At 42.8% G+C, this 26,285-nt stretch overlaps 1 protein-coding gene across 1 annotated transcript in view; it reads left to right on the top strand.

Annotated features, from left to right (window-relative positions):
• Positions 1-26,285, top strand: part of LOC108573868 — a 257,534-nt gene that overhangs the window by 15,729 nt on the left and 215,520 nt on the right. The window contains exon 2 of the mRNA XM_017936350.1: positions 5,609-5,843. Within this exon, the coding sequence (XP_017791839.1) occupies positions 5,609-5,843 (235 nt within the window). The remainder of the gene's footprint in view (positions 1-5,608; positions 5,844-26,285) is intronic.

Genomic DNA, 26,285 nt, shown 5'->3' with positions numbered 1-26,285 from the left:
AGGCCCATATTAGAATAGCTTTATTATAAATCTCATGAGGAATACCGTAAAAACTTTTATCTTGTTGAAAGCTCTTCAAATCTTGTTGAAAGCTCTCACGCAAGCGTACGTCCGACACTGAGATGTCTGTAAATATTCTTACATATAAGTTTGAGAGCCCCGCTCCACCTAATTTAGGTGTGCGCTCGAAGTGGGAGACATTAATGAAATCTCAAATCTTGTTGAAAGCTCTCACGCAAGCGTACGTCCGACAATGAGATGTCTGTAAATATTCTTACATATAAGTTTGAGAGCCCCGCTCCACCTAATTTAGGTGTGTGCTCGGCCACCCCCATTTGGGCCACGTATGGCAACTGTTAGGAATGCCTAACTTAGGCGTGCGCTAGGCCACCCCCCTTTTGGGCCACGTATGACAACTGTTATGAATGCCCAACCTAAGCGTACGCTCGGTCACCCCCACTTGGGCCACGTATGGCAACTGTTAGGAATGCCTAACTTAGGCGTGCGCTCGGCTACCCCCATTTGGGCCACGTATGGCAACTGTTAGGAATGCCCAACTTAGGCTTGCGCTCGGCTACCCCCATTTGGGCCACGTATGGCAACTGTTAGGAATTCCCAATTTAGGCATGCATCATTCCTTCCGAATTAGGACCTAATGCGGTAACGATTAGGCTTGCAGCATTTAGGTGTGCCTAATCGTTTCCGCATTAGGCCCACATTCGTCTTTAGGCATGCCTAACTGAAATTCTAGTCGGGAATGTATAGGCTATTTGGGGTATAGGGACGTTTTCCAGAGAAAAAATAAATTCGAATAATGAGAGACCAATTTTTTTTTTTTAAATATGCACGTTGCGTGTGAAATGTATAGGCTACTCGGTGTATAGGGAAATTTTTCTGGGAAAAATTGCGTGCAGGGTTAACGGACAGGCGTCGTCCGGCCGGCGTCGAAGACCGCTGCGCCGGTTTTATTTTAGTTTCTTAGTGGGAAAGTAATTACCGAGTTTCCCTCTCTGATTTGGCAGCCGGGTTTTCCTCGGAAAACGCGAAACTTTCGGATGCACGCGGTTCGTTAACGAGTTGTGTTAATACACCAGCCGCTCGGTTACTCGGGTTATTTGTGTTTGCGAACCGGATTAACACGCCAGCTAACTCGTTTCGAACTTCGACTACCTGTCCACCTACTGATAAAGAGATATTCATCATTTTTTGAAGAAAAAAAAAAAAAGAGAAAATGAGGAAAACTGTTGTCTACTGAATTCGATTAATTTGCTACTTTTTTCGGCTGAACTTGAAGTGGGAATAATTCTTAATCGCTCTTCGTTAATTTCTTACTATTTTTTATTTCTAATTTGTTCATCATTTTTCGAAATTAAAAAAAAAACTACCGAATCAGTTGAATTTGCTACTTTTTTTTGGCTAAACCCGAAGTGATAGTAATTCTTAATTGTTCTTCGTTAATTTTTTACTTTCCTTTATTTTCAAAATTTATTCCTAATTTCTTGAAATGAAAAAAAGCTACTGAATCAGATGAATTTGCTACTTTTTTGGCTAAACTTGAAATAGGATGTGGCGACCGCCACGGGGGGGCCACGCACTTAGGCCTGGCGACTCTTGGCCCTCGAGGCGAAGAATCGAGAGATGTTTTTCCAAACATCTCCGAGTTTCTTCGTCCTCGAGGACAAGAGTATTGCCTCGGCAATGCAGGCCCGCGCCTCCACTTCCTGGGACTTTCCCAGGGAAAAGGGGTTACTTAAGGGAGCCCCAAAAAAGGCACGAGGCCTTTGGTCGTAGACTTCCTTTCCACGCGCATCGTATCGCCTTACATCTAAAATTAGTTTAAGTATTATTGGTTGAATAAATAGATTTTTGTTACCCTCTTTGCGAGTAATCATTTTCACCACGTCACTTCCAAAAGGAGTAATTCTTAATCGTTCTTCTTTTCAAAATTTATTCCTAATTTCTTGAAATGAAAAAGAGCTACTGAATCAGATGAATTTGCTACTTTTTTTGGCTAAACGTGAAGTATGAGTAATTCTTAATCGTTCTTCATTAATTTCCTACTTTTCTTTATTCTTAAATTTCACAGACGAGGAGTTCTTTTTAATTCGTGATACATTTCCATATATTCAAAGCTTCCTTACACTATCTGCTGCACCAGATAAATTTTCTCCTCTTCTCGAGGAAATGTGAAGTAACCTTAATCCTTCGTTAATTTCTTACTTCTCTTTTCTCTCTATCTTTCACCTGGGAAGAGTTAATACTAATTCACGGTGTATCTCGATATATTCAAACCTTCTTACAGCTGTTTTTTCTTCTTCTTTATTTATCATCCTACGCAGGAGCGCGAAGGGTTTAATCCGTACTTTTAATCGATCAGTTCTTCGAAAGGACTTCAGTAGAGATTTCAGTTACACCTATTCTCGAAATACTTACGAGAGCGTTATTTAATCACCGTTTGATTACGAAGATTAAAGAACGCATAGGTATACGAACGCACGGTAGATTGGAAAAGTTTGGCGTGCAAACACAGCGATATGCATTTTTCAATAATTAAACATCGAAACTCCCCCGTGAACAAATTGCGTATCGTCGATTTGCCCATCCATTTTCTACCGGCGATAATAATCCTTGTAAATATAGAAGTATACAAGTGCATTTTTATTTCAGAGAAAATTGCATGCAAGATAACGACCGTTTTCCTCGTTCTAGAAATTGGAACGTTTTTCACGGGATTTTTAAAACGTCCTCTTTTCATCGAATAAAAATATCGCAGATTCCTCGAATTCGTAGCGATACTTTATTTCCAGAAAGAGTGAGAGAGAGAGGAAATATCAATTTGTTTTTCGATTCGAGGAATTTTCGAATCAGCTCTTGACATCAGATGCCTGGAATTATTCCCAAATCGAAAATCCTTTCGCTACCTCGAAAAAAGATATTATTTTCCGAGCGTGCTTGTAACGACGACGCGCTCGCTCGTTTCCGCATCAACCCCGAACCGGTACCAAATGAAGCTTCTCTCTGGTCGCGTAATGAAACTGGGGATATTCGATTCCATCGAGGTATTTTTCACGTGGCTAATAAACGCATTTTCCGCGACTTTCTGGCGACACTCGAATCTTCCTTCGTGGAACTTCTCCATTTCCATTCTCTCTGTTTCCCTGTGTCGCCGGTTAAAATGTTCTACAAGCAGTCGAAGATTTTCTTCTGAACTCGGACACCGAATTTCTAGCTGTTTCTAAATAAAGTAAATTATCACGTGCAAATATAGGGGTGAAAAAATTGACTTTGCGATTTTCTGAAGGAATTCAAATATTTCGCTAAATTTTTAGGCAAGAATCGAAGAAGATTCGCGCGAAGTTCAATTTTCACTTCAGAGTTTACCAAAAAAAGAATAGAAAAAATAAAAGATATTCTGGAATATCTGACGACTTTAAGTTTATCAAAAAAGAAAATTCTGGAATACATCACGAGTTTAAGTTTGTAAAAAAGATACTCTGGAATACCTCACGAATTTAAGTTTGCCGAAAGAAAAAAAAATATTCTGGAATACCTCAGGACTTTAAGTTTGTAAAGAATATTCTGGAACACCTCAGGACTGTGAGTTTGTAAAAAAGAAATATTCTGGAATACCTCACGATTTTAAGTTCGTAAGAAAGAAATATTCTGGAATACCTCACGATTTTAAGTTCGTAAGAAAGAAGTATTCTGGACTACCTCACGACTTTAAGTTTGTAAAAAATATTCTGGAATGCCTCAGGACTTTAAGTTTGTCAACAAGATGAAAAAAATATTCCGGAATGCTTCACGACATTAAGTTTGCAAAAAAGAAACAAATTCTGGAATACCTCAGGACTTTAAGTTTGTAAAAAATATTCTGGAACACCTCAGGACTGTAAGTTTGTAAAAAAGAAATATTCTGGAATACCTCACGATTTTAAGTTCGTAAGAAAGAAATATTCTGGACTACCTTACGACTTTAAGTTTGTAAAAAGTATTCCGGAATGCTTCACGACTTTAAGTTTGTCAACAAGATGAAAAAAATATTCCGGAATGCTTCACGATATTAAATTTGCAAAAAAGAAACAAATTCTGAAATACCTCAGGAGTCTAAGTTGGTAAAAAAAAAAAACATATTCCGGAATGCTCCCCGAGTCTCAGTTAGAAGGGTCGGTTCTAAAATGCAAAGTCAGGTTCCGGCATCGAGAACGACGATCGGGGGATTAACTCTCTCTCTCTCTCTCTATAGAGAGAGAGAGGGCGGGAGGGTTGCAATTAATGCGAAATCCGTGGAATTCACGGTCAGGCAGAGGCGCGGGGTTTGGTGGCGGAAAATAGCGCTCGCGTACGCGACACATCGGCGTGAAATTCGCGTGAGGAAGGGTTGGGCCGTAGGATGGGCTGAGCGTGCGATCGGAAACGATTCGAATGCGATTTGAATTTTGAGTACACTCGCGAATCTGCATATGTAAACAGCGCGCGGCTGCACGCGATACGATCGCGCCTACCTCTCTACGTGCAATCACGCCACCCTGTACAATGTGTCCCGGCCATTCAGCCTGCGAGGTCTTCATTATTAAACCAGGCGTGCGCGCCGCCAATTTCCCCGAAAAAGTTACATCCAGCCAACCAGGAATCCTGGCTTGCGCTCAACCCTCTTCTTTCCTTCGACGCTACTTTTCCCTGGCTATGCGTGCACCCTTTACCGAGCGAATCACCAATTTTATCGGTGTCTCTGAGTGTCGGTGAGACGTTGTAATTAAGGGAGAAATTAGCTTTGGGAATTATCGTTTGTGAATATCGTGGTATTTTTGGTATCTTCCCTTTTTTACTTGGCTGAGTGACAACGAGTAAGAAATTAATAGGAAAATTAACCCTTTGACTGTCTAATGAAATTATGAATTAAGGTCAAAGGAATTTATATTTCACATGTACATTTTTAATTATTAAGTTGCGTGAGGTACACATGCGTCACGTGTGTTCGTAATCCAAGTGATAACGAGTGGTTTAAGATTGGTAGAAAGATTTCTTTGTAGAAAAACTAACCCTTTGACTGTCTAATAAAATTATGAATTAAGGTCAATGAAATTCATATTCTCCATGTACCTTTTTAATTATTAAGTCGTGCGCAATCATTTTTGATTGGAAAATAGATTTCTGTGTAGAAAAATTGGTACAGAAAATGAACCCTTTGACTGTCCAATAAAATTATGAATATACGAATTAATAATACCGTCAAACGGTAGATGAGAAATTTTCTTTACCTTCTTTATCTTCACCAACATTTGGTTGAATAACATATCATTTTCTCTTATCTATCTTATCATTTCTCTTTTTCCAACAAATTCCACAACCTTACTGTATAACCTGTTACGTTATACAGCGTAGACGCGCTTAACTTTCTAAGAGTCTCTCCGTAGCTAAACTGTTCTCTCCTCGACGCTCTGCTCGAGTCTCACTCGAGATAAAGTGTCGAAGGGTTAATAACGCGAAATTGAACAGTACATCAGAACGAACGACACGTTGCGGTCTGAATCAGCAAAACCGTTAAGACGTAAAACTCCAAGGTATCTCTGCATCCCGTTGAACGTTATTATTAACGAAATTTCAGATGTTGCACGGGACGTGGCTGCAGTGGTCGATGTTGCTGCTGTTGCTGCTAGGGACGCGGCTGCTGTTCGTGGTCGCTCAATGCGGATCGTTCACTCAGGACAGACAGGAAAAGGAAGACAAACAGGATAAGCTGGCGCTGTACAAAGTCACTTTAAGGACTTACTGGTCGAGGGCGCGATTTCCGCGACATTATCCCGAATGGAAGCCACCAGCTCAGTTCGGCAAGCTGATCGGTGAGTCTTTAAACAAATTTTCTACGGAGACCGATTCACCGAGAGAATTAATTAACGACGAAATGAAAATTCCGCGGATAAGAAAAAACGAAGGGTATGTTAACCCTTTGCACTCGACACCTGTTGTATTTCCCAATATTTTTATTTCTTTTTTTTTTTACTTAGGACAGGCAACGTTACGCGTATGCGAAGCAATTGCTTACATTGTCCTTTGAGGTTCATTTCAAATGAAACGTTTAAAATAACGCGGAGAGGAAGTGTGAAAGAAATTGGGAGTGGAAAGGGTTAAATTAGCGGTAAGATAGTAAATTAGATAGGAAAATTAGAAATGCTCGATTAGCGAGTATTGTTCGTTAAACCGGTCGATGGTAGAAAGAGAGGGAATGGAAGTTTCGGCGGAGACTGGAGGTAGAAAATTCATAGAAACGGCGTTGGAAGGTTTGCGTGATTGAGGTTGTAAGGTAGAAATTCGTTCCGTCGCGCGGTTTCGATGATCGGCGAGTGCTTATTTCTGAGCCGCGGCGCGGCGCATTTCGAGCAACGTCAGCCAGCGGAACACGCCATTTCCTAGGTTTATTCTCTTCGACCTCCTTTCCCAGCCGGCGTGAGAAACGATAATTGGAGAAGTTGGGAATTATCGGACGTCGACGCGTACGTTGTCGCTTCCGGCGACGCGAAGGCCTTCTCTGCTTGCGACGAATGATATACGGAATCCTCGTAACATTGCCTCCCGTGATATACGACACTTAATTCACGTTCGCTGTAGTTCGAAACTCATTGTGAAGGGAGAATGGGAAGAACAGTTGTTACTGAAATTTTCTTTCCTTCATGAGAGTGCGAGTGGAAGTAGGTAGATGATTTTTATCAGTGTGTCAATAAGGGGATTTAAAAAGAACTTAATCCTTTCGTCGCTATTGGCGCACTTCCACCTTAAGGGGGTCTTCTAGTGTAACTGTTTCAAAAAATCGATTTTTATTTTGTTGCATATATCGAAAGTACAACTTTTTAAGAATGTACTCCTGAAGTTTTATAGTTGTTTTGAATAAAATAACGAAGTTATAGCTCGTTTAGTGCGACACATCAAGGGAGGATCTGAATTGCACTGAAAACTTTAAACGCGTTTTTCTCGGAACCATGTTTTCTGAAATGGTTGCCACGATCTGGCAAAAACTACCGAACCAATTTTGCACATGTCTTCGGAACATGTGTGGCTGTGGTCGGTAGTAGAATTATGCCAAAATATACATTTTTCTGATTTTTGGAGCCTCTGAAAGACGAAAAAAAGTCGAAAAAATGGATACTTCGTATTCAAAGTGTCGCCATTTTTTTAATTTTCAATACTTTTCTTTTATTCTTCTACCGACCGTAGCGACATGCATACTAAATAAGAATCAATTGGATTTTTTCATTTCTGATAAGCAGAACAGCTCAAATCATGGCAACCATGGACCTACTTTTTTTTTTCATGCTCCTGTTTCACGTGTTCCACAGCAGCCATATTTAATTACTTCAACAAAAAAAATTTGTAACGATTCTTCAAGGACAAGTAAATACGTAGAAATAAAGCTGATGTTAATAACTCAGCCATATTTAATTACTTTTCAACAAAAAAAATTTGTAACGATTCTTCAAGGACAAGTAAATACGTAGAAATAAAGCTGATGTTAATAACTGTTAGCGTACTTCTGTAAGAAATTAGCAAAGAAGGCCTAAAAATACGGCCGTCACACTAGAAGACCCCCTTAATTTAACCAACTGACTTTTCAAATGGTGCGTCTAAAACAACAAATTTTGCGGCCCTGGTTAACAATTTATTGTCTGTAACTCACGTTACGTATTAAAATACGTTGCAGTTAATATCGAAGAAAGATGGATTACAGAAATTAGAGAAGATCGTAAAAAAAATATTAATATTCCATAATTGAAAAGAAGATAAAATGCGCAATACAAGCCTAATAGTGCTGAATACACCGCGTTTTTATTCTCTTCTTCGACGCAATCTACGTCACTTCCTGCTGTCCATCGTATTCATAACGTCCTGCAAGCACGCTTTTTAATAAATAAAAAGTTAACCCTTCCATCGCTACTGACGCCTATTTTGGCGCGCTTCTACCTTCATTTTATCCTTTGCACACTTCCACCTTAATTCAACAAACCGTTTAATTTTAAAATGGTTCGTAAAAAAATAACAAATTTTGCAGCCCTGGTTAGCAATTTATCCTCTGTAACCCACATTGCGTACTAAAATTTGCCGCGGTGAAAGGGTTCATGTGTAACACAGATGGATTACTAAAATTAGAAAAAATCGCAAAAAGATACCAATACTCCATAATTAAAAAAAAAAGAACGTATATATCGCGTTTTTATTTTCTCTTTCGACGTAGTCCATCGTATTCACAACGCCCTGCAATCTAATTTATCCGCTAAGCAAGCCTTTTACCAAACAATTCTAAATAAGTGGCTGTTAATTAAAGTCCATTAGAAAACACGAGGCACTTTAATCGTGGAAATTTTCAACGAACCCGTTCAACCGCGTTTATCCATCGCACCGCTTTGCTACGATTATAAATTCCCGCCACATTTGCCAGACATCGCAACAATATCAAATCTCGGCTCACCCCGGACCAACACACCCATTGGATTTCACGAGACTAGACGAAGATATATCACCCCGTGCACGTTGTAAAATTCAACGAGGGACCGTTTCGATCGGCGCGGTGCGGCGACGAGAGCCATCCGCTGAAAAAGAAATTCCACGGTTGGCATCGGGGTCTCTCTTCTTCCGCGAGCTATTGGTCGGTCCATAAACAAGGGGAATATTTCAGATGGTAATGCTAGCGCGTGGGAACAGGTGTCGCGGCTCCCTGACGGTCTATAAATTTCCCCACATGCCTCGTATCTCTGCGCGGAGCTTTGCACTTTCGATTCGTGGCCACATCCTCTCTCTTCCTTTCTCGTACCACGACGGGGAGAGAGAGAGAGAGAGAGAGAGAGGAGTACACGCGAGAATATTCGACACTTGGAAAGCGTCAAATTCGAATTAGAAAAGGTACGCGCGGTGCGCACCGTTCAACGAAATTCAATTTCGCTTTAAAGACCACGTTCTCTTCCTCCTCCTCCTCCTCCTCCGACGTCGTCGTCGTCGTCGTCGAATTCTCGAGGGGTGGAAATCGCGGGGAGTAGGAAGGAAACAGAAAAGAGGGAAAGACGGGGTTATGCGGGGAATGCGAACGCGAGGCATTTTCAGCGTCGGCGGCATTTTGTTTTACGCTCACGGGGGAAGAATTCGTGAATCGTTAGAGCGCGCGCGACCTTTCCACACCGGATTCTTGCACCCTCGTGAAACAGGACGCTGTGTCATCCGCCGAATTTTCTTTACCGGGACTTGGGCAGACGGGCTTGGTTAATTTTAGGTGGATGTCGGTTTTACTGTTTTTTCATTTTGGTGACTTTAACCCATTTGCATCCGTAAGCGGAATATTCCACACATGACGATTGTTGACTCCAGGATCTATGGCAGGGTCTGGTCCTAGGGACTAAGTGTCGCAGGCAACGCAATAAACACTTGTGGTGTTTTGAGAAAGCGATATTCGCCTGCGACGGCGACCACTTGACTCGCTGCCATAAATCCGGCTGCAGGATACGCCTTAACATAAGTATCCTTAACACCATAAACGGCTTTAAGGAAATAAGTCGATCGCCTGTTCGTTCCCGTAGCGGCAAATTCCCCGGTATCGATCTTCGGCTAAATAAACGTTATCCAGGTTTCGCCGCGGCGATGTTTTATTAATTCCCCCCGTATTTCTGTCGGGGAACGTCCACGCTCGAATGTCCCCGAATCTCAGTAGCGAGAGTAGAACGAAATCACGGCTAATGCAAAAGCCTCTACCTCCGTGGGAGAATATCGACGGAAATGCGGGCAAGGGGGTGGAAATAGCCTACGTGACCGTCGATATTTCCGCTTCGATTCCGCCGCCGTGGCAGTTAGAGCTACGCGCTAACGCTCCTACTGCTCCCTCTCTACTTTTCCATACATCCGAACGCATCCTCGACGAAACTAAGAGGATAGAGAAGGAAGGTACGGGGAAAGAAGGGGTGAAGATAAAATTGCCAGAGAATAGGAACCTGTAGGAAAAAATCGAATTAAGTCTAGAGGAGACCAGGGATTGCACGAGAGAAACAACGTGCGATGGAACGTCGGTAGCAATTTTACGATTTCTCGGAGAGGGAGGAAAGAAGGAGAGAGAGAGAGAGAGAGAGAGAGAGAGAGAAAAAGAAGGAAACCCGTAGAGTTGCAGAGGAGAAGAGGTGGAGAACAACGAAGGTCGAGAGATCTGGATGCGAGTTCCATTCCATTAGTCGCCTGTTAACGATCGAACGTGCCCGTTCGACTGTACACGCAGGATATATCCTGGAGAAAGGTTTTCTACCAGCGGCTCTTGCGGAATGCAGAGCGAAAGTAGGGAAGAAAGAGGGTAGACTGTGTCGCGTAGACGGAGTCGTACGACGAATCGGTGTAAAGGATTTTCGATTACGTTTTGTAGCTGCGCTCGATTCGCTTTGGTTTCCGGTTCCACCTACCCTTTCAGTGTTTATTCCTACCCTCCATTTTCTCTCTCTCTCTCTCTCTTTCGATCTAGGGGAGAGTGGAAACGCGACCTACTTTCCAGTTTCTGTTTTCTTGGGGGCAGATGGGGGATGCGGAATAATATTGTGGCAATTGTTTGTGATTAATTGATCCTTCGAGGGTGGAGGACTTGCTTTTGCACTGTTTCAATTTTTCTGTTAAAATAAATTGTTAAAATTTTGCCGTTTTTATTCTGTCCCTTGGAACCGTATTATTATGATTATTATTTATTAAGATCGAAGTTTATATGAAAATCATTCATACAGGATTAACAATTTCAAGGATAGCATTAGGCGTGGAAATTAATATTTTCCGACTCTTGGGTACAGTCGAAGATCTATTTAAAAATAACGAAAACCGAATGTGCTTGTGCCACTTTTCTGGCAGCTTGCGAGTGCCATCGCGATAGGAACTCGCTGCCTTTGAATCCATTATGTGAAACCAGTCGGAAAGAATTCATTTCTGCACCTAACAATTGTATTAAAGTTAGAAGTTTTAGAAAATTGGATTACATTCTTCCAGATTATTTAATTTAATTAACATCGTAAAAAGACTCGTTTAACAATTTTAAATAAAGCTAATCTAACCCACCACAGCTATTTTTGTTGCCTAAAAACGCTGCAATTTACTCGTTGCACATACGAGAGCATCGTGCTCAAAGGGCTGATCCACGAATCTCGCGCGCGATCAGTCGCGATACTTTTAAAAACCGCATAGAAAGAGTATTTGGAAGAAGAATTTAAATAGAGCGCTTAGTGGCGGATGAGCCAACCCGGAATTTTCACAAATCGTGGGAAAAAATTGAAAAATAAACGTGGTCCAGTTGGGGATATTGGTTATTCGAACGAGTTAACGCTTTTCCTGAATGAAGAGCGAAGCGCGTGCGCCGGCACTGTGGGGAAGCGAGTGCATCATTTTCCCTCCCCTCTGATTCTGTTGCTTTTCAGCGTCGATTCGAGCTCTCCGCACAGCTGGTACACGAGAAAGGAGAGAGAAACGGGAGCAAAACGAGAGAAGCCTGTCTCTCCACACGGTTCAGTCTAAAAATACCTCTCCTCTTTACCTACGCCCCCTTCGCTCTCGGGCACACCCTCAGTCTCTCTCTGTCATCTCTAGCTCAGCCACTCGACTCTTCTCTATGTCTCTTTCTTTCTCTCTCATTCTGTCCTTCCGCTTCGCGTTGCTCCAAACCGTCGCTCTCCGGCTATAAATAAAAAAACTAACGAGAACACCGTGCGCGCCGCGGGTGTCTCGAGAGAAGAATAATTAGAAGCGGCCTTTGGAGCGTCCGCAGAAGAGAAAACTCTCTTTCTCTGGCCGCTGCAAAAGCGTTTTCTTCTCCTCCCTCTCTTGCCCCTCTGAGAGCAGCCTCTCCGGAACGGTTCAAGATTTGTGGGGAATTAATCTTTCGAATAATTGTTTCCGTGCAAAGTCGCGCAAACCTTATGCCGGGAATTTTTATTTAGTTTTTCGAAAGTATACCTCTTTGTTTAGAGAGGAAAGTGAAGAACTTTTTTCCAGCGGTGCGTTTTTAACGGGGATTTACGCGGCTTCGTTTCGAAGTTAGAGTCGAGGGTCGGATAAGTTAAAGCTGGTCCGACGACTCACGGTTCGGATCTACTTACGCCTCGAGAAGGAAGTAGAAGTGGCCGAGGCTGTTGATTGGTCGGCCTCGAACACGAGAACCGGAAGTAGTAAACGCGTGACAAGTGGCTCGGTTCGGAGAAATATCACCGGGGAATTTTTACTCCAGCAAATTCCACGACTCGCTTCCTGTTTTCACAAGTGTCGACATCCAACGATTTCCAACAGCATATCGTTCGTTTCTCTAATTTAAGGTGTCTTCCTGCTGTGACGGCCGAAAGAAACTTAATTTAAAACAAAGCAAGGGTCACGCGTAGCCTTTTGCAAATTTCTGTGCTTATTCTGTCATATTTTAGGAACAGGGAAATATTTTTTACGAGTGAAAATATCCATTTGGCGTGAAATAGGATCATCGTGAAGAGAACTACTTGAAAAATATCCTTCCCGATGGCTGACACGGTAGTTGACTATGCAAGCGTAGTCTTAACCCTTTGAACTCCAAATGTTTTTTTTCAGTAACTCCCTATTATTTGAAGAATTTCATTTGAAATTCCCTTCAAAAGACATTTGGTCTTTGGGTAATTATATTGAAAATATAAAAACTGACAATTTAAAAACTACTTCATTCATACCTGCGAATAAATCTGACGTCGAGTCACACTCGACAGAGAAATCCAAAGTGTTAATCCGCAGACGCGTGTGCCTGCATGATTTTTCATCCCTTAAACAAACGACAGAACGAAAAAAATATTCCCCAAGATTCAGACACTTCGAGGTAACAACAGTTGAATTTCCAAGTATAAAACTAAAGCAGCGTCTCGTACGCGCGCACAATTTCCCTCGAAAAGCGTCTCTTAGCGCGGACAAAATTTCCACGTGTCTTGAAGCACGGCGTAAAAATGAAAGAGCCTTCTCCCTTGCTCACTTCCCTTCCTGTCTCACGTTATTCTTCGCCCGGTGCTCCTTCCAGCTCTAAACCCGCGTCGTCGTATCCTTGCACGCGTGCGTTCCCGGATAAAAAAGCTCCGACTACTTTTCCGCGTGTGGACGCGTTTATTAGGCTCGCTCTGGTTAATTAAAGCGAAACGCGGCGTCTGGCCCTTGGAACTCTGAAATTCCAGGTAGCATGAATAGAGAAGCGGCACGCGAAGGAAATACGAGCAAGAGCTTCGTCGTCGGCGGCTCGTATCAAAGCGTGTACATCTTCGCGAGAGTATCTCTAGCCTGTGCCCTGTAATTGCGCTTCTACTCGGTATCTTCCACTTGGTTAACAAGCGCTCGCCGGTTCATTTCTATAATTGAGCAATTATCGATATTTCCTTTTTTCGCGAACATCGCACACACGTACAGTGGTTTGTTGCTGTTCGGTATTATTTCAGCGATGTATTTGGTCTACGAATAGCCGGAGAAACGTTTAATAAAGCGATTATCCGGGAGGAGGGAAAGGATTTTAAACGATCGTGAGACAGCGGCTCGCCGGAGAGAGAAGGCTCGCGACAAGCGTTCCAATATTTTTAGCCGATAATAAGGATCCCATCTGGCTCGTTTCGTTTTCCTCTTAACGAGTCACCGCAAACGTTGGACGCATTAAGCCGCGGCTCTTCTTGCGATCGGCTCCCTTTGCCCCGTGGATCTCATCTTTTTAGATCATCTCGATCCACGTCGTTTACGTTCAGCTCGGGTTTTCCAGTTGGCAACGCCTCGTTTCTTCGTTTCGCGGTTAATAAGAGGAATTCTTGCGTTTCTTTCGGCCGAACGTCGACAGAATTGTCCAGCTGTGTTGTTATTATTTTTGTTCGTTTCTCGGAGACTTGCGTGATAGCGATTATGGTGTCGTGTTTGGAATATTGCACCCTTCTGAGTCGTCTGAAGCTTTCTCTCGAAGGACCACCCGAACGACTGCTTCCTTTGGGAATTCAACGACTCTTCTCGTGCGATTTAGTTGGACTTGTGATTGAGCTTTGGGAAGTTTGTTTAAAATAATAATAATAATCTAGGAGGTGGTCTGACTAGTTTACACGTAGGTGTTTCCAAAGCTAAGCACGAACTGTCCTCAAGACGAAAGGCAAGATGGGTTTAGTCTCTGCCACTCGCCAAGAGGCGCAGACCATGCCATAAATCGTCCGAAATGCCTACAATAATAACTCATTAAGAAAAGTAGAGAAATGTCTACGTTAACTATGAACCACGCTGTTTCCACTTTGAATTCCCCTCGCATAATCTCTTTGCATAATCAGCTTTCAACTCGAGGTCTCCTCTCTTCCAAATCTTACCCCACACCGACGTTCCTCGAGAAACGAACGAAGGCAAAAACTCTATATTTAACTCTTTCTTGCTGGCCTCTACGCTAAGAGCCTAATCTCTACGTTAGATTGTACCCTGGTGATACGCTGCGGAACCGTACCGACTATTCTGTACCAAGTGCCTTCTAAATAACTCTGTTTGCTAAGATTAACGAAAATTTGAAGCCCTGAAACAGCCACTTTCTCAGGTCCCTGGCATCAATCTCCACGCTCAACAAGTATCTTTCGTAATTATTGACGCGATTCTCGTCGCTGATCGATCGGTTCTCAATTGATAGGTGTTCTGTTTCTCGATGCCGCCGAGCACGATTGCGACGAGGGGTTTCGCGTTTCCTCGAAGAACGTGGCGCGAGATTGAAATTGAAATTTGTTTACGCCGCCGAGCTCCATCGATTCGCTTTGATTGCGCGGTGTAAACACATCCAGCCACGGTCCCGTCGATGTACCAACCGGGTGCTATGAATAATTTCCACCCCACGGAATGCTATTTCCACTGCACTCGTTATTTTTCTAGCCGCGTTACCGTCGGTACACGCTCCTTGCCGATTTCATAGTCGAGCGACGTTTGAAAATTCACCGAAGAATCTGGAGCAGGCGTATGAATTCGCAGGATATGCTCGTAAATTTCCTATGCGAGCTCTGTTTCGAATCGTTGTAACAGGTTCCCAGGACGTGGAACTTCGATGCTCTCTTGCATCGTTAATTTTCGGTTTATTATTCAGCGCGCTGTTTGTGCAAACTCTGTGAAGTTGGACTGTTTCTTGGCTAATCACGGAAACCTTAACACTTTCGCGGATGATTGTTTTCTTAAGTTTGTCGTGTAAGTTAGATCTGTAGGTGATTGTAGAAGAGTTCGGTCTAATTAACCCTTTGACCCTTTTCTTTGAAATTTTTTCAAACTGACGTAGAAATATACTGTGCTATTTTGTTTACATATTCGGTGTATTTTTTAATTCGCTATGGTGAACAAATTTATGGAGGCCTATAGATCTGGTTTCTGTCTTGATTAATTCTCTACCAAGTGACAATTATTTAATGTCGCTTCTCAGTCGACACTCGATTGCAAAGAATACAAAGTATAAAATTTTTCATAATTATGTTCATAATAATTTTCATAATTTTTGAAAATTCCTATTTTATATTGAAAATACCCAAACAAATTTCTTCAATTTCCAAGTTAAAATTAATTTCAACTCTATCAACCCTTTAACCTACAACAACGTGTCAGACTCGTGGCAGAGATTCTGGTGAAGATGTGAGAAAAATAGTAACATCAATAAGGAAAATTAATTGTAATCCTAACTTTCGTTTTATTTTGTAAAATCAAGTATTCCTAAATGTAATTAATCCCTTTAACCTACAACAACGTGTCAGACTCGTGGCAGAGATTCTGGTGAAGATGTGAGAAAAATTGTAACATCAATAAGGAAAATTAATTGTAATCCTAACTTTCGTTTTATTTTGTAAAATCAAGTATTCCTAAATGTAATTAACCTGTAACAAATTAGCTTCTGTTACTTGATACAGTACTGAAACATTAAATGGCTGACGCTTATATGCATAGTCAGAAAAGAAATCATAGGTTAAGGGGTTAAAACTCACGTTAACCCTTTGACAGTCTAATAAAACGACGAACTACGTTAAAAGCAATTTATATTTCACACGTATTTTTTTTAATAATTACGTCGGGTATGGTCATTTTTAAAACAAGGGATTCTTCCTAAGAGTCTCTTTCAACCCCTTGACGTATGATTTCTTTTTTCCGACTATGCGTCTAAGTGTCGGTCATTTACTACTTTAGTACCGTATTAAGTAAGAAAAGTTGTCAATCTTCAGTTTTCTAAATTACGTCAAAAATTGGAATTAAAATTAATTTCTGCTACCGATATAACTGTTTTTATCAGATCTTCGGCAAAATCCGTGGCTCCACTCTGCCTCGTTATTACACCGCAAGGGGTTAACCTCAACAGTAAAATATTTCGCGCTTTCAAACTCCCCAAGGGTTAACTAATCTTAATTAAAAATACAAAAAGTCGTAAGACATCGTCACCCGTGACAACGTTCGAAATCGCTTAAACGTCCACCAAACTCCACCGTCAAAGTCGTAGATCCTCGAGAGGGTCGCAGCGAACAGCTACCCTCGGCAAATCTGAAAATTCAATTGGCCTTCCACTATCGCCGACAAACCAACTAGAACCGGATCTCAAACAGAGCGTGAAACCCCTCGAAGGACGATCAACCAACCCGCCGTCTAATTTATGTTTCGAAACCCTTAAATCCAAGTTTACTGGAAAATTAGTCGCGTTTTAGCCGAGGCGGCGCGGCGGCAACACCCTACCAGACAAAAGCATCCAACGTGAACGGCGTGTGTGTTTGCCGCGGAATACGGAGTTTCCCTCGGTGTGATTATCGCGGCCACGGCCGAGGGACAAGCCGCAAAAGGACCGAGTGGAAGCGGGAGAGATAGATAAATAAATAGAGAGAAGGAGGCGAGTACGACGGAAAGCTTTCTGTAGCAGATGTACTACTCGCATCTGAAAACCATCCCCCGTGGGGTTTTTGTTGATTTAATAAACGCGAGCCCTCGGAGCTCACCGCTTCGACTACGCATTGTCGTGTGTCCTCTCTCTCTCTCTCCCTTTTCCCGCTCACCCTTTATTTTCTCCTCGGCTGTCTCCTCTTTTCTTCCTTTTTTCCTCCGCGCCTTGTTTACCCTCTTTCTTTATGCGCGCGAGTCTCTCTCGCCTTCCTTCCTCTCCCTTCGCTTCCTTCTCCCTGCAATTTATTTACCTCGTACTACTTGCTCCGTGTCTCGTGAGTGAACTTCGGTCTCCTCCGTGTCTGTCCCAGGAAAGATTTAACCCTTACCGAGCACCGCGTGTAATATCGAGATATTAACCTTTTTGCGGGGCGCAAAAACTGTCTCACTTTTTTCTGGGATTACCTTGCGGTAGGGGATGAAGTAATTCTAAGAGGGAAATAGCGTGTCAACTGTGGCATTGTCGAAGCGGTATCTTTGAGTAATTATGCGTTGGACGCGATCTCGGTGAAAGTGAGTTTGTTGCGCGATGGGCAGTACGAATCGACGTGTCCGAAATAAGAGCAGTGCAATTAAAATGCAAAGCAGAGAAATTGCAGCGATTCGAATATTGCGTTGGAATGAAAAGTTCGTAGTTTGTCGAATTATCTGGGCCAGTCCATCGCTTAGACATGTGTCAAGTTCTGGGGGGATGGAACGATGGAACTGTCTCAAAGATGGCGAGAGATAGTGGAATGGTATATGTGGATGAATGAATCTAATACTGTCTTTGAATTTTGCTTAAAAAACGCTACCGACTTTTGTTCCAACACGATTATTTATTTCTGCCACTAGTAGGAGTTTCAGAATTAAGCCTTGACATGTTTGGACCCCAAAAGATCAACGAAGTTTCAATTTGAGTAATTTTTCTTTTTAGAAGAATACTCAAATATTCTCACGTACAATTCTTTCAACATTCTCCCGTTTGTTAATTAAATTTCAATAATATTCGACAGGGTGTCGGGCTTAAAGGGTTCGAAAATAGCTCGAGGGCGAATCGTAGAATCTAGAGGAATCGTTTATCGCGAGAGGAGGTCGTTAAATCAACATGGAGATGGGGAGGATCGAGAAGAAGGAGGAGATTTGGTCGGGGGTAGTATCCGGTGGCCCGTTAGCATCCCGTGGAATGTGTAATTTCGTTGATGCCCTGTGATTTTATAGAATTTGCTGCGCTTTAACCCCCGGTGAATCCGAATCCCTCGCGTTTGTGAATTTCTGGTACGCACGGCGGAGTTCAAAGGTGGAAGAGCAACCGGTGTCAAGCGCGCTAATTTCCTGTGAAATTATTCAAATACCTTTCTCCGGTCGGCCATTTGATGGTTCTCTCTCTTCCTGTCTCTCTCTCTCTCTCTCTCTTTCTCTCGTTCCGCTTGCAGCCATCGAGGCCTCCACCTCCTCCCCATTTGCATTATAAGCTTCGTATTAAAATGTCTTCCTCTTCAACTCAAAGCTATATGATTTAAACGGTCTTCTGTCCTACTGTTAGTTTTATTCTCTTCTTTGAAAAAATTATATCACCCTGATTCTTCTACGTTCTATCCGTGAAATTCATACGACACTCACGTCCAAGTATATTTTTCGGAACGATCAAATATTTGTTCTCAAACGACGTTTATTCTCCACTCGGAGTAATTACGAAGATTAATCTACTTTCGAGCCATTTTCATTTCCCTTCGATCCCTTTTTTTTCCCCTCACCTGACTCGATCGAACGTGGATCGCGGGACGTGGCGTAAAGCAGACTATCAGTGACGATTTAACGAGGACGCGGCTAGAATTTCGTATCGACGATTAACCGGGTTATCTGTCCTCTCGCGTCGACATCGGTTCGATTCCCGGCTCGGGTATCGACGTACCGAGGGTAGGATGGTCAGCGTTAAAAATTTTTCCCCTCTGTTTTTACCCGGGACTGGCAGGCACACGCGGGCGTGCACGCGAGAGTAATTTGCCAGGGAGGAAGAGAGAGAAATAAAAATTACGTTTCAATGTTCGCGTGGCGCCGCCAATTATTGCAACTTGCCCCGACATTTTGCACGGCAATCTCGACAAATTGGAAAGCTAGTTGTCAGCCGACAATGTATAGCATTGTGAACGCGTACGTGCGACAGAATTGCCAACGAAATGATACCGAATGTGTATCGTACAATTTCATACTGTATAAATAGGAAAAAAGAGGTAAGCGGTATTAAAGAGATGATAGGTAAATGGGTAAAAAGTGAGACTGCCACTAGGGGCGGCCCGGGTTCGATCCTCGGTTAGGTTGAAATTGTTTTTCATCGTTAGAAAATTACGGTATCTTGTTTAGGGGGTTGTGTGTGTTCATTTGTGAGTGAGGAAAGGTATTTTTAAGGGTTGAAAAAAATATTCTACCTTCTTTATAGTGGAGAGGAAATTTTCAGAGGTTTAGTGTTCAAAGGGGTGGATTGTGTTACATTGTAGGATTTCTCAAAGGACTTTGGCCAACCCTTTCTGTAAAGGGTTGTGTTGGGTTCTGTACTTGAGGTTTTACGAAGGACAATGTGAGGGAGCTTCTATAAAAATAAAATGAAAGGGGAAAAGTCGTCAACCAACTCCTACGACCTTTGATGATTGCGTAAGAAAAATTAAAGGGTTTCTGCAGGGGGAAAATGGAAAGCCACGTAGAGAGAAAGCAAGAAACCTTTTCCAAAGGTGGAACAATCGTTTTCGAGGACTTCCGGCATGGAAAATCTTAAAAGAAAAATAGAAAAATTATTTATACATTTGGGAGAAGGTAGAAAGATCGTAAAAAATTCAGATGTTCTAAAATAGGGAAATAAGTATTTTAAAACGATGTTAAGCGGGAAAATACGGTTCGGTAAACAGGGAAAGTCCATAATCCTTCATCGATTGCAACACTAGACGCGTTTCAGGCGTCCAACGGGAAATCTGCAAGCGAAAACCCCTACTTTCCGTGGAAAAACGGAAAGAAGGAATGAAAAACAGAGCGAGTTGCTTCACTTCACACGGATTACTCATATCGGATTTCGCCTAAATCCTTCGGGTTCTTTACCGCGTGTGTCTCCTTTTCTTTCCCATTCGAAATGTATCATTATAGTGTCTCTTACCTTCTAAAAGGTAAAAAGAAGGTGAAAAAAATACACCGCGCTGTAGTATTTGCGACGACATAGTTCCGGAGAACGACGGTCATTCGAAAGGGGTCAGAGTCGTGTGTGAGAGAAACAAACGAGCAGAGTAAGTTTGCCCAATGGCAAACAGTCTCCCGGATCTTTGGCGTTACCGCTAACAAGGATAAAGCTGGACTTGCACCATTTGCCGAAGCTGTTTTCGCTGCACAAGTACGCTCACAGTTCGCTCTCGCAGTACACTGTATTCGTGAATTTACCTTGGAAGTTAAACACCTGGACTTACGTATAATCGATAGAGTTGATCGTTTCTTTCAGCCAGTGGCTCGTAAACTAGTCGTAAAATTAAAGGGCTTGTAGACTATGTCCCGTGTACTTCATTACCGTTTTACTGCGCTTCATCGTGAAGTCTCGCTTCGTACCACTTGTGTTCAACGAGGAAGGGTAAGAGAACAGTTGAAGAAGTATTCGATGATCTCCAAGTAACACGAATACTTGGAAGAAGCTAGTTTATTTTACCTTTCAACAGTCTTTTCGAATTATCTTCGAGTTTCTTACGTTGGGGTCGTCAAGACAAATAAAGAGTTTTAATTAGACCCTTTCCCTATTCTACTGACCGTTCGAGGTCCACGAAAAATTCACAATTAACACCTCTCTGCGAATCTCTGAAAGGGAACGAGGCTCCAAAGGGTCGTTAACATTTTTTTTCTTCTCAAACGATAAAGCTTGATAACAGAAAGCGCGTACTACAGCCTTTTCAATCGTGCATTTGATTGTCAGCCCTCGTACGTGTATTCCTACGCGTGTTTCCGTTTCCCTTCTGTCTCGATGAAAAGCTGTTGCCCCCTCCGAGCCTCCTAAACGCTTTAGCAAAGGCGTGAAAGCCTGTCTGCTCGTCGACGGAGGTCGAAAACACCGCCTCCAGGGACCTCGAGTCGCTATTTTTTCGCTGCTTCATTGACCGACGAGCGCGACGTTCATCCGGCTTGATTGCCGGATACCCAGAAACGTGCCTGTTACTCGACGATTTCGACCGCCTAAACGAACCTTTGCCAGCCTTTTTTTCTTATCCCCCACGGGTGAGAGACACGGAACGACGAAATTGCGAAGAAATTTCGGATATCCTTTCTTATTTCTTCCCATCTCAATTCTCCCTTTAGCGACTTCCCTCTTTTTTCTTTCTTCCCTTTTATTTCCAAGATGGGGAATCTATAAACCGCGGAGGCGGCGTAGAAAGCGCCGCCATTATTCTCAGAGTGCGCGATTTTTCGCGGTTCCGGGGCTCCTCGCTCGATTTCATGAATAAATTGCGAGGCAGAGGGAGAGAGAGAGCGATGGGTGGCGCCGAGACGCCGCGGAGGCCAGGTGCGAGCAAACAGAGTTCACCACACGGTAACATCAGAAAACAATCTTTCCCGGCGTTGTGTTCCTTGTTAACCGATAACGACTTGGAGAAGCTAGGGACAGCGCAGGGCTAGGGCTTTTTGAATTATGCAAAGTGGCTCGATAATTCAACCTGTCTACCTTCGACTCGGTTGCCAGACCAGTCTCCGCTTAATGTTTCTTTCAAAAGTTGGCGGAAACTCGGCTCCTGTAGTTCCTCGGTTCTCAGCCACTTTCACTGGCAGGAGCCTCGTTTGTTTCGAAAGCTGGTCTGGAGACGTGTTCTACGGGAGTAATAAGGAAACGCGGAGAATGACCGCGGCTCAGACGAAGGAACAGATGGTACTTTCTTGGAGACGTGAAAGGGTTAAACACGCGAGGGTTTCAAGCAGGAGAAAATTAGAGAAATTCTTCACCGCTGCTGTTGTTCCCTTAATTTTCCCCGAGAGGACGTTTCTTTCCGCGAACTTTATCATTTTCACGTGGAGTTTGTTGAAATTGAGAAGTGTGCGCGCGAAATTAATAAGAAAACGACGATGCAATTTTTGAACACCTGGTTGTCCCGCTGGAGAAGGGTAATCTGCGTTAATGGGATGCAACTAAAGCCGGGAACGAAGTTGTATCGCCTCGTTGTCCATCACGAAGACAAGTTTTTTGAAAAGCGTCACGCCCGATAAAGCTGTTGCCCTCTTTCTCTCTGTCTCTCTCGTTTTTTCTCAGCCGTGGCAGCGCGGAGAGCAATTAAAAGTTTTATCGACACAAGCCCGTTGTTCCGTCGATAGGGAAGGGGAAAGAAGGAAGACGAATGCCATCCCGTTGGTGCACCAGGCGAGAAGATTGCCGGTTAATGTAGCGTTATAAAACGGCCCCGGTTTTCGCGGCTCGTGCGAGAATTTCACCGACCTTCTTGCCTTTTCTTCCCTTTCCGCGTCTCTTTTGCGTTCCTTTCGCCTCCGGGGGGATGATCCATGGCGGAATGGGCTTCTGGTGCTCCGTGGCTGGAATAGCGTCTTCCATACGTGCCTCGAATCGTCTTCCTAGAGCAACATTTTCGATTATATTAGACTGCGAGACGATGCCGCGTGAATTGGCTAATTTGCCGGGAGAACGATTGCGTATGCATGTTGGATTTTGTACAGGGTGTATCATAATATATGGGCATAATTTGAGTAATGGATTCGGTATATAAAGATCATTTAAAAAAGTTCGTATAAACGTTTCTGTGTTTCGGTAATTTTTTTTATTTTTATTCAGTTAGTAAGGTTTCTGTATTCCGGTAATCTTTCTGATAAATTGAGCTCTTTGTTCTCGAAAATAAGGTCGGATGGAGCAAATATTTATACGATGTCTTTTATCAATTTTGCATTCTGAATCTTCGTTCAAAATAAGAATAACCTCGTTTTGCGCAAACCCCCACTTAATCGCCTACGTTTTTCTCCGTCTTGCCCTCTGCTACGCTCTCTGTCTATGCGCAGAACAGACGAAAATCGGTCCGAGAGCGAGGTTATTCTTATTTCGAACGAAGTGTACTCCCTGTATATCTAGACAAAATTACAAAAGTTTCACACTCTTTACTCATCTACCAATGATCGTGTTTGTAACGGATCCTATATTGAGATCGATTTTCGTTCGAGTACTCTACTGACTACAAAAGGGTTAAATAAATACCCCGTTAAGACTCTGCAAATGATTGCAGCTGCAGTGCATCAGAAAATGCAGAAGAAAGTTGGATAGAAGTGTAGAACTTGGAGCCTCGTAAAATTAGCTTCTACGCCAGCTGTGCACGAGGCGAACTTGTTTGCTTTGGTTCACTTTGGAAGAATGTTTAACAGAGCTCTATATATACACCACAGCACTAAGACAGTAACATAAATACACGTCAGACGATGGTGTAATCTTAATCGAATGATCACTCGGAGTAGCCCTCGCGATCTAGAACAAACAGACACGTCCGAAAGGTCCATTCTACGCCGTTCGTTTACACATTAACCGACTGTCGGAGTACTTTATACCCTTCTTGCCTCTGTTGATTTCTTTTTCAACTTCTCTGATAACGGTAGCTCCATCGTCGAAACATCGCGATAACGTCTATGGAACTTGGCAGAAAATGAATATCGATTGGACGGCGGTAAGCTCAGCCTCCATCCGGGGCACAGAGAAGATTTAAAGAGGAAAGTCTGGAAGCGGGAAAAAGTTTAATGCGCGATTCTCGCCGCGACGCGACTCGGCGCCCTCGCCGGAAATTCGAAGACAAAGATGGCCCTATCTCTGTCTCCTTTCAGACGCCATTTGCATAAGAATCGAAGATTTCTCCACGCGGGAACGGAGGATAAATGGGAAAAATTCGAAGCGACCGCTTTTAACGAATAATTGTCGAGCTTGTAATTTCTGCTAATTAATGGCCACGTCGTCGATCATGCAAATCAGATTCAATTACAGTCATACGTGTGCCTCTGAAATGTTCATTTGGGAGGCGTTGAAAAGAAGATTCTTTCGTACGTTACTATTGTCTCGTTTTCGTGTAACTGCTGATATCTTATTCATTCGTCTTTACTGTCTCTGGACAGCCGAAAAGAGAAAGCGGGGTTCGCTTATACCTACGAGCTGTTTATCCTGTTGCAGGGGTGGCCATAGCGCGGCTCTTGTGCAAATAAAATGTACGTATGAAATATGGTAAACTAAAACTGATCAATATTCCTTCCTGAATGTTGTATTCCGCGGCTCGCGATTCCTTGCGTTGGTTTATTATATTCAATAGGTACGCGGTAGGAGAGCCTGACGGAAACTGGGGCGAAATAAGGGAGTTGTTCTGCGCGTAGTACTGTTCGACTTTATTAGACAGTTTGGTGACGTTCGGTGCGTGAAGACCACTAGACAAAAATCTGCTGTTTCGACGGAAAAGGTTTCTAGATATAGGTTCGGTAAGTACGAGAGTAGGGGTTGGTCTCAGAGGTGAATGTAGGGAGAGGCGGTGAGGTCTAGGTTCAGCGATGAGTAAAGGATGATGTGGAGGTCTAGGTTTCGGGGTGACTAACGTTAGGATGATGCGGATTTGTTTACAGTTAAGGAAAGGAGGCAGGATGACTAAAAACTAATGAAAGATAGGAGAGAGGTATACGACATGAAATGTGGCTTCCAAAGGTAGTGTAGCTGGTCATCCCTGCTCTATTGTATTGCAGTGTGCAGACTCGAAGACGAACACCAGACACATCTCGTAGAAGTCCTAGTGTCTTTGTCTAAAAGAGGCATTTTTGTCCTCGCTCGATTATTTCTACAGGGTGTTCTCAGAAATAATCCAACGGTTACAAATTCTCTCTCTTGTTGTTTTTGCTTTTTTTTTAATTTTTGAGATGGCTATTACTACGAGAGATAGCTGTTAGTTTTAATATTGCGAACGAAGTGACATGTTCACGTCGCGTTACCCTCTTAGCAGAAGATAGAGAATGAAGGATCTCTCCTCGAGCGACAGAGAAATTACTTAAGTCTCTGTGCACCTTGAATGGACAGCCAGTCCAACGTTGAAATTTCCATGAAAATATTATCGCAGCCAGTGGTACATAAATTATGTCGCATCTGCCTGAGATCGGTCGCCAAGCCAGAGGGACGTCCTGCGTCTGAACCGAGGTCAGCTCAGCCTCCAGGAGAAACTGTTATCCGGAACACGGCCCATTAGTCGAAATCGCCTACTGTCTCCTATTCCTCCTGAATAACTACGACGAGTTGAACAGCGAAGACCGGCTATTTCGGTAATTATCATCTCTCCTTCTGTACGTTGGATTGCTTACAAAGTCGAAGAGTCGCTGAAAATGCTTGCCAAAGAATCTCGGAGAATGCTTTATTCAAGTCAGAAGTATCAAAGAAATTTATTCAAATAACCAAATCATAGCGGGATTGACCATAATTTTTCTTCTTTCATATTCGTTTCTTTTTTTGCAAATATTCTGTTAGCAGAAGAGGGATTTCACTAAAGTTTGCAGGATAATTCAGGAGGCCAGGCGCGAGTTCCGTTTTAGTATGCGGGCCAAAAAGTGGCGATAAAATTTCAGCTCGAAAATTTATTCAGGAAACTGTCCCAGCTTCCGTGCCCTCTCTCTCTCTCTCTCTCTCTCTCTCTCTCTTTCTCGGTTGTACGCGTCTGCTGAATTATCGGAAGTTTCGAACTGTAAAATGTCGAAGTTCGTCCTTCCATTTATTTTTCTCTCTTTTCCTCGGTCTCTCTCTCTCTCTCTCTCTTTTCCCATCCAATGAATTCTCCGCGGTATTTTCTAATCTATTCGATTTCGAAAACACGGATCTACTCTTCTCCCTCGGAAATAAATTAGAACTTTCCTATAGCTCGCTGGAGACGGAAGTATTTTTTACGCAAACGAAACGATCCTTGTCCCAATATTGGACTTTTATTCGTTTGCTTTCGCGAGCTCGACTTAACGATACCACTCACAGTGGATCGTTAGGTTGACGAACGAATGAAAAAAAGGAAGGAGAAATTCGGTGAATCGCGTCGTTGAACTTAAATGTCGGCTTTGAGTGGCAGGAAATGGAGCAGCGCTGTCGAGAGGGTTGCGTTTGATCGCGAAAATGTCCAAGTCCACTTTTGCGCCCTCGTCGATTTCATCTGAACTGTCGAGCAAGCCTATTCAATTTATTATTACTATTAGTAGTATCGGTATTAAAAAAGAATTGCAGGAAAAAAAGGGGATAGATTCGCAGAGAAAATGAACGATTCAATTATGCAAGGTTCGATGTACACTTTTTTTTCTATTTTTTTTTTATTTCGTTCCATTTAAATTCTGTCCCATCGGGAGTAAAAAATATACACTGAAACACGGCCGATGAGAGCGCTAATCTTATTTTATTTGCGATA

Source organism: Habropoda laboriosa, unplaced genomic scaffold (genome assembly GCF_001263275.1).
Source record: "Habropoda laboriosa isolate 0110345459 unplaced genomic scaffold, ASM126327v1 scaffold111, whole genome shotgun sequence".
NCBI lineage: Eukaryota > Metazoa > Arthropoda > Insecta > Hymenoptera > Apidae > Habropoda > Habropoda laboriosa.
This window is presented reverse-complemented; position numbering and strand designations above follow the sequence as displayed.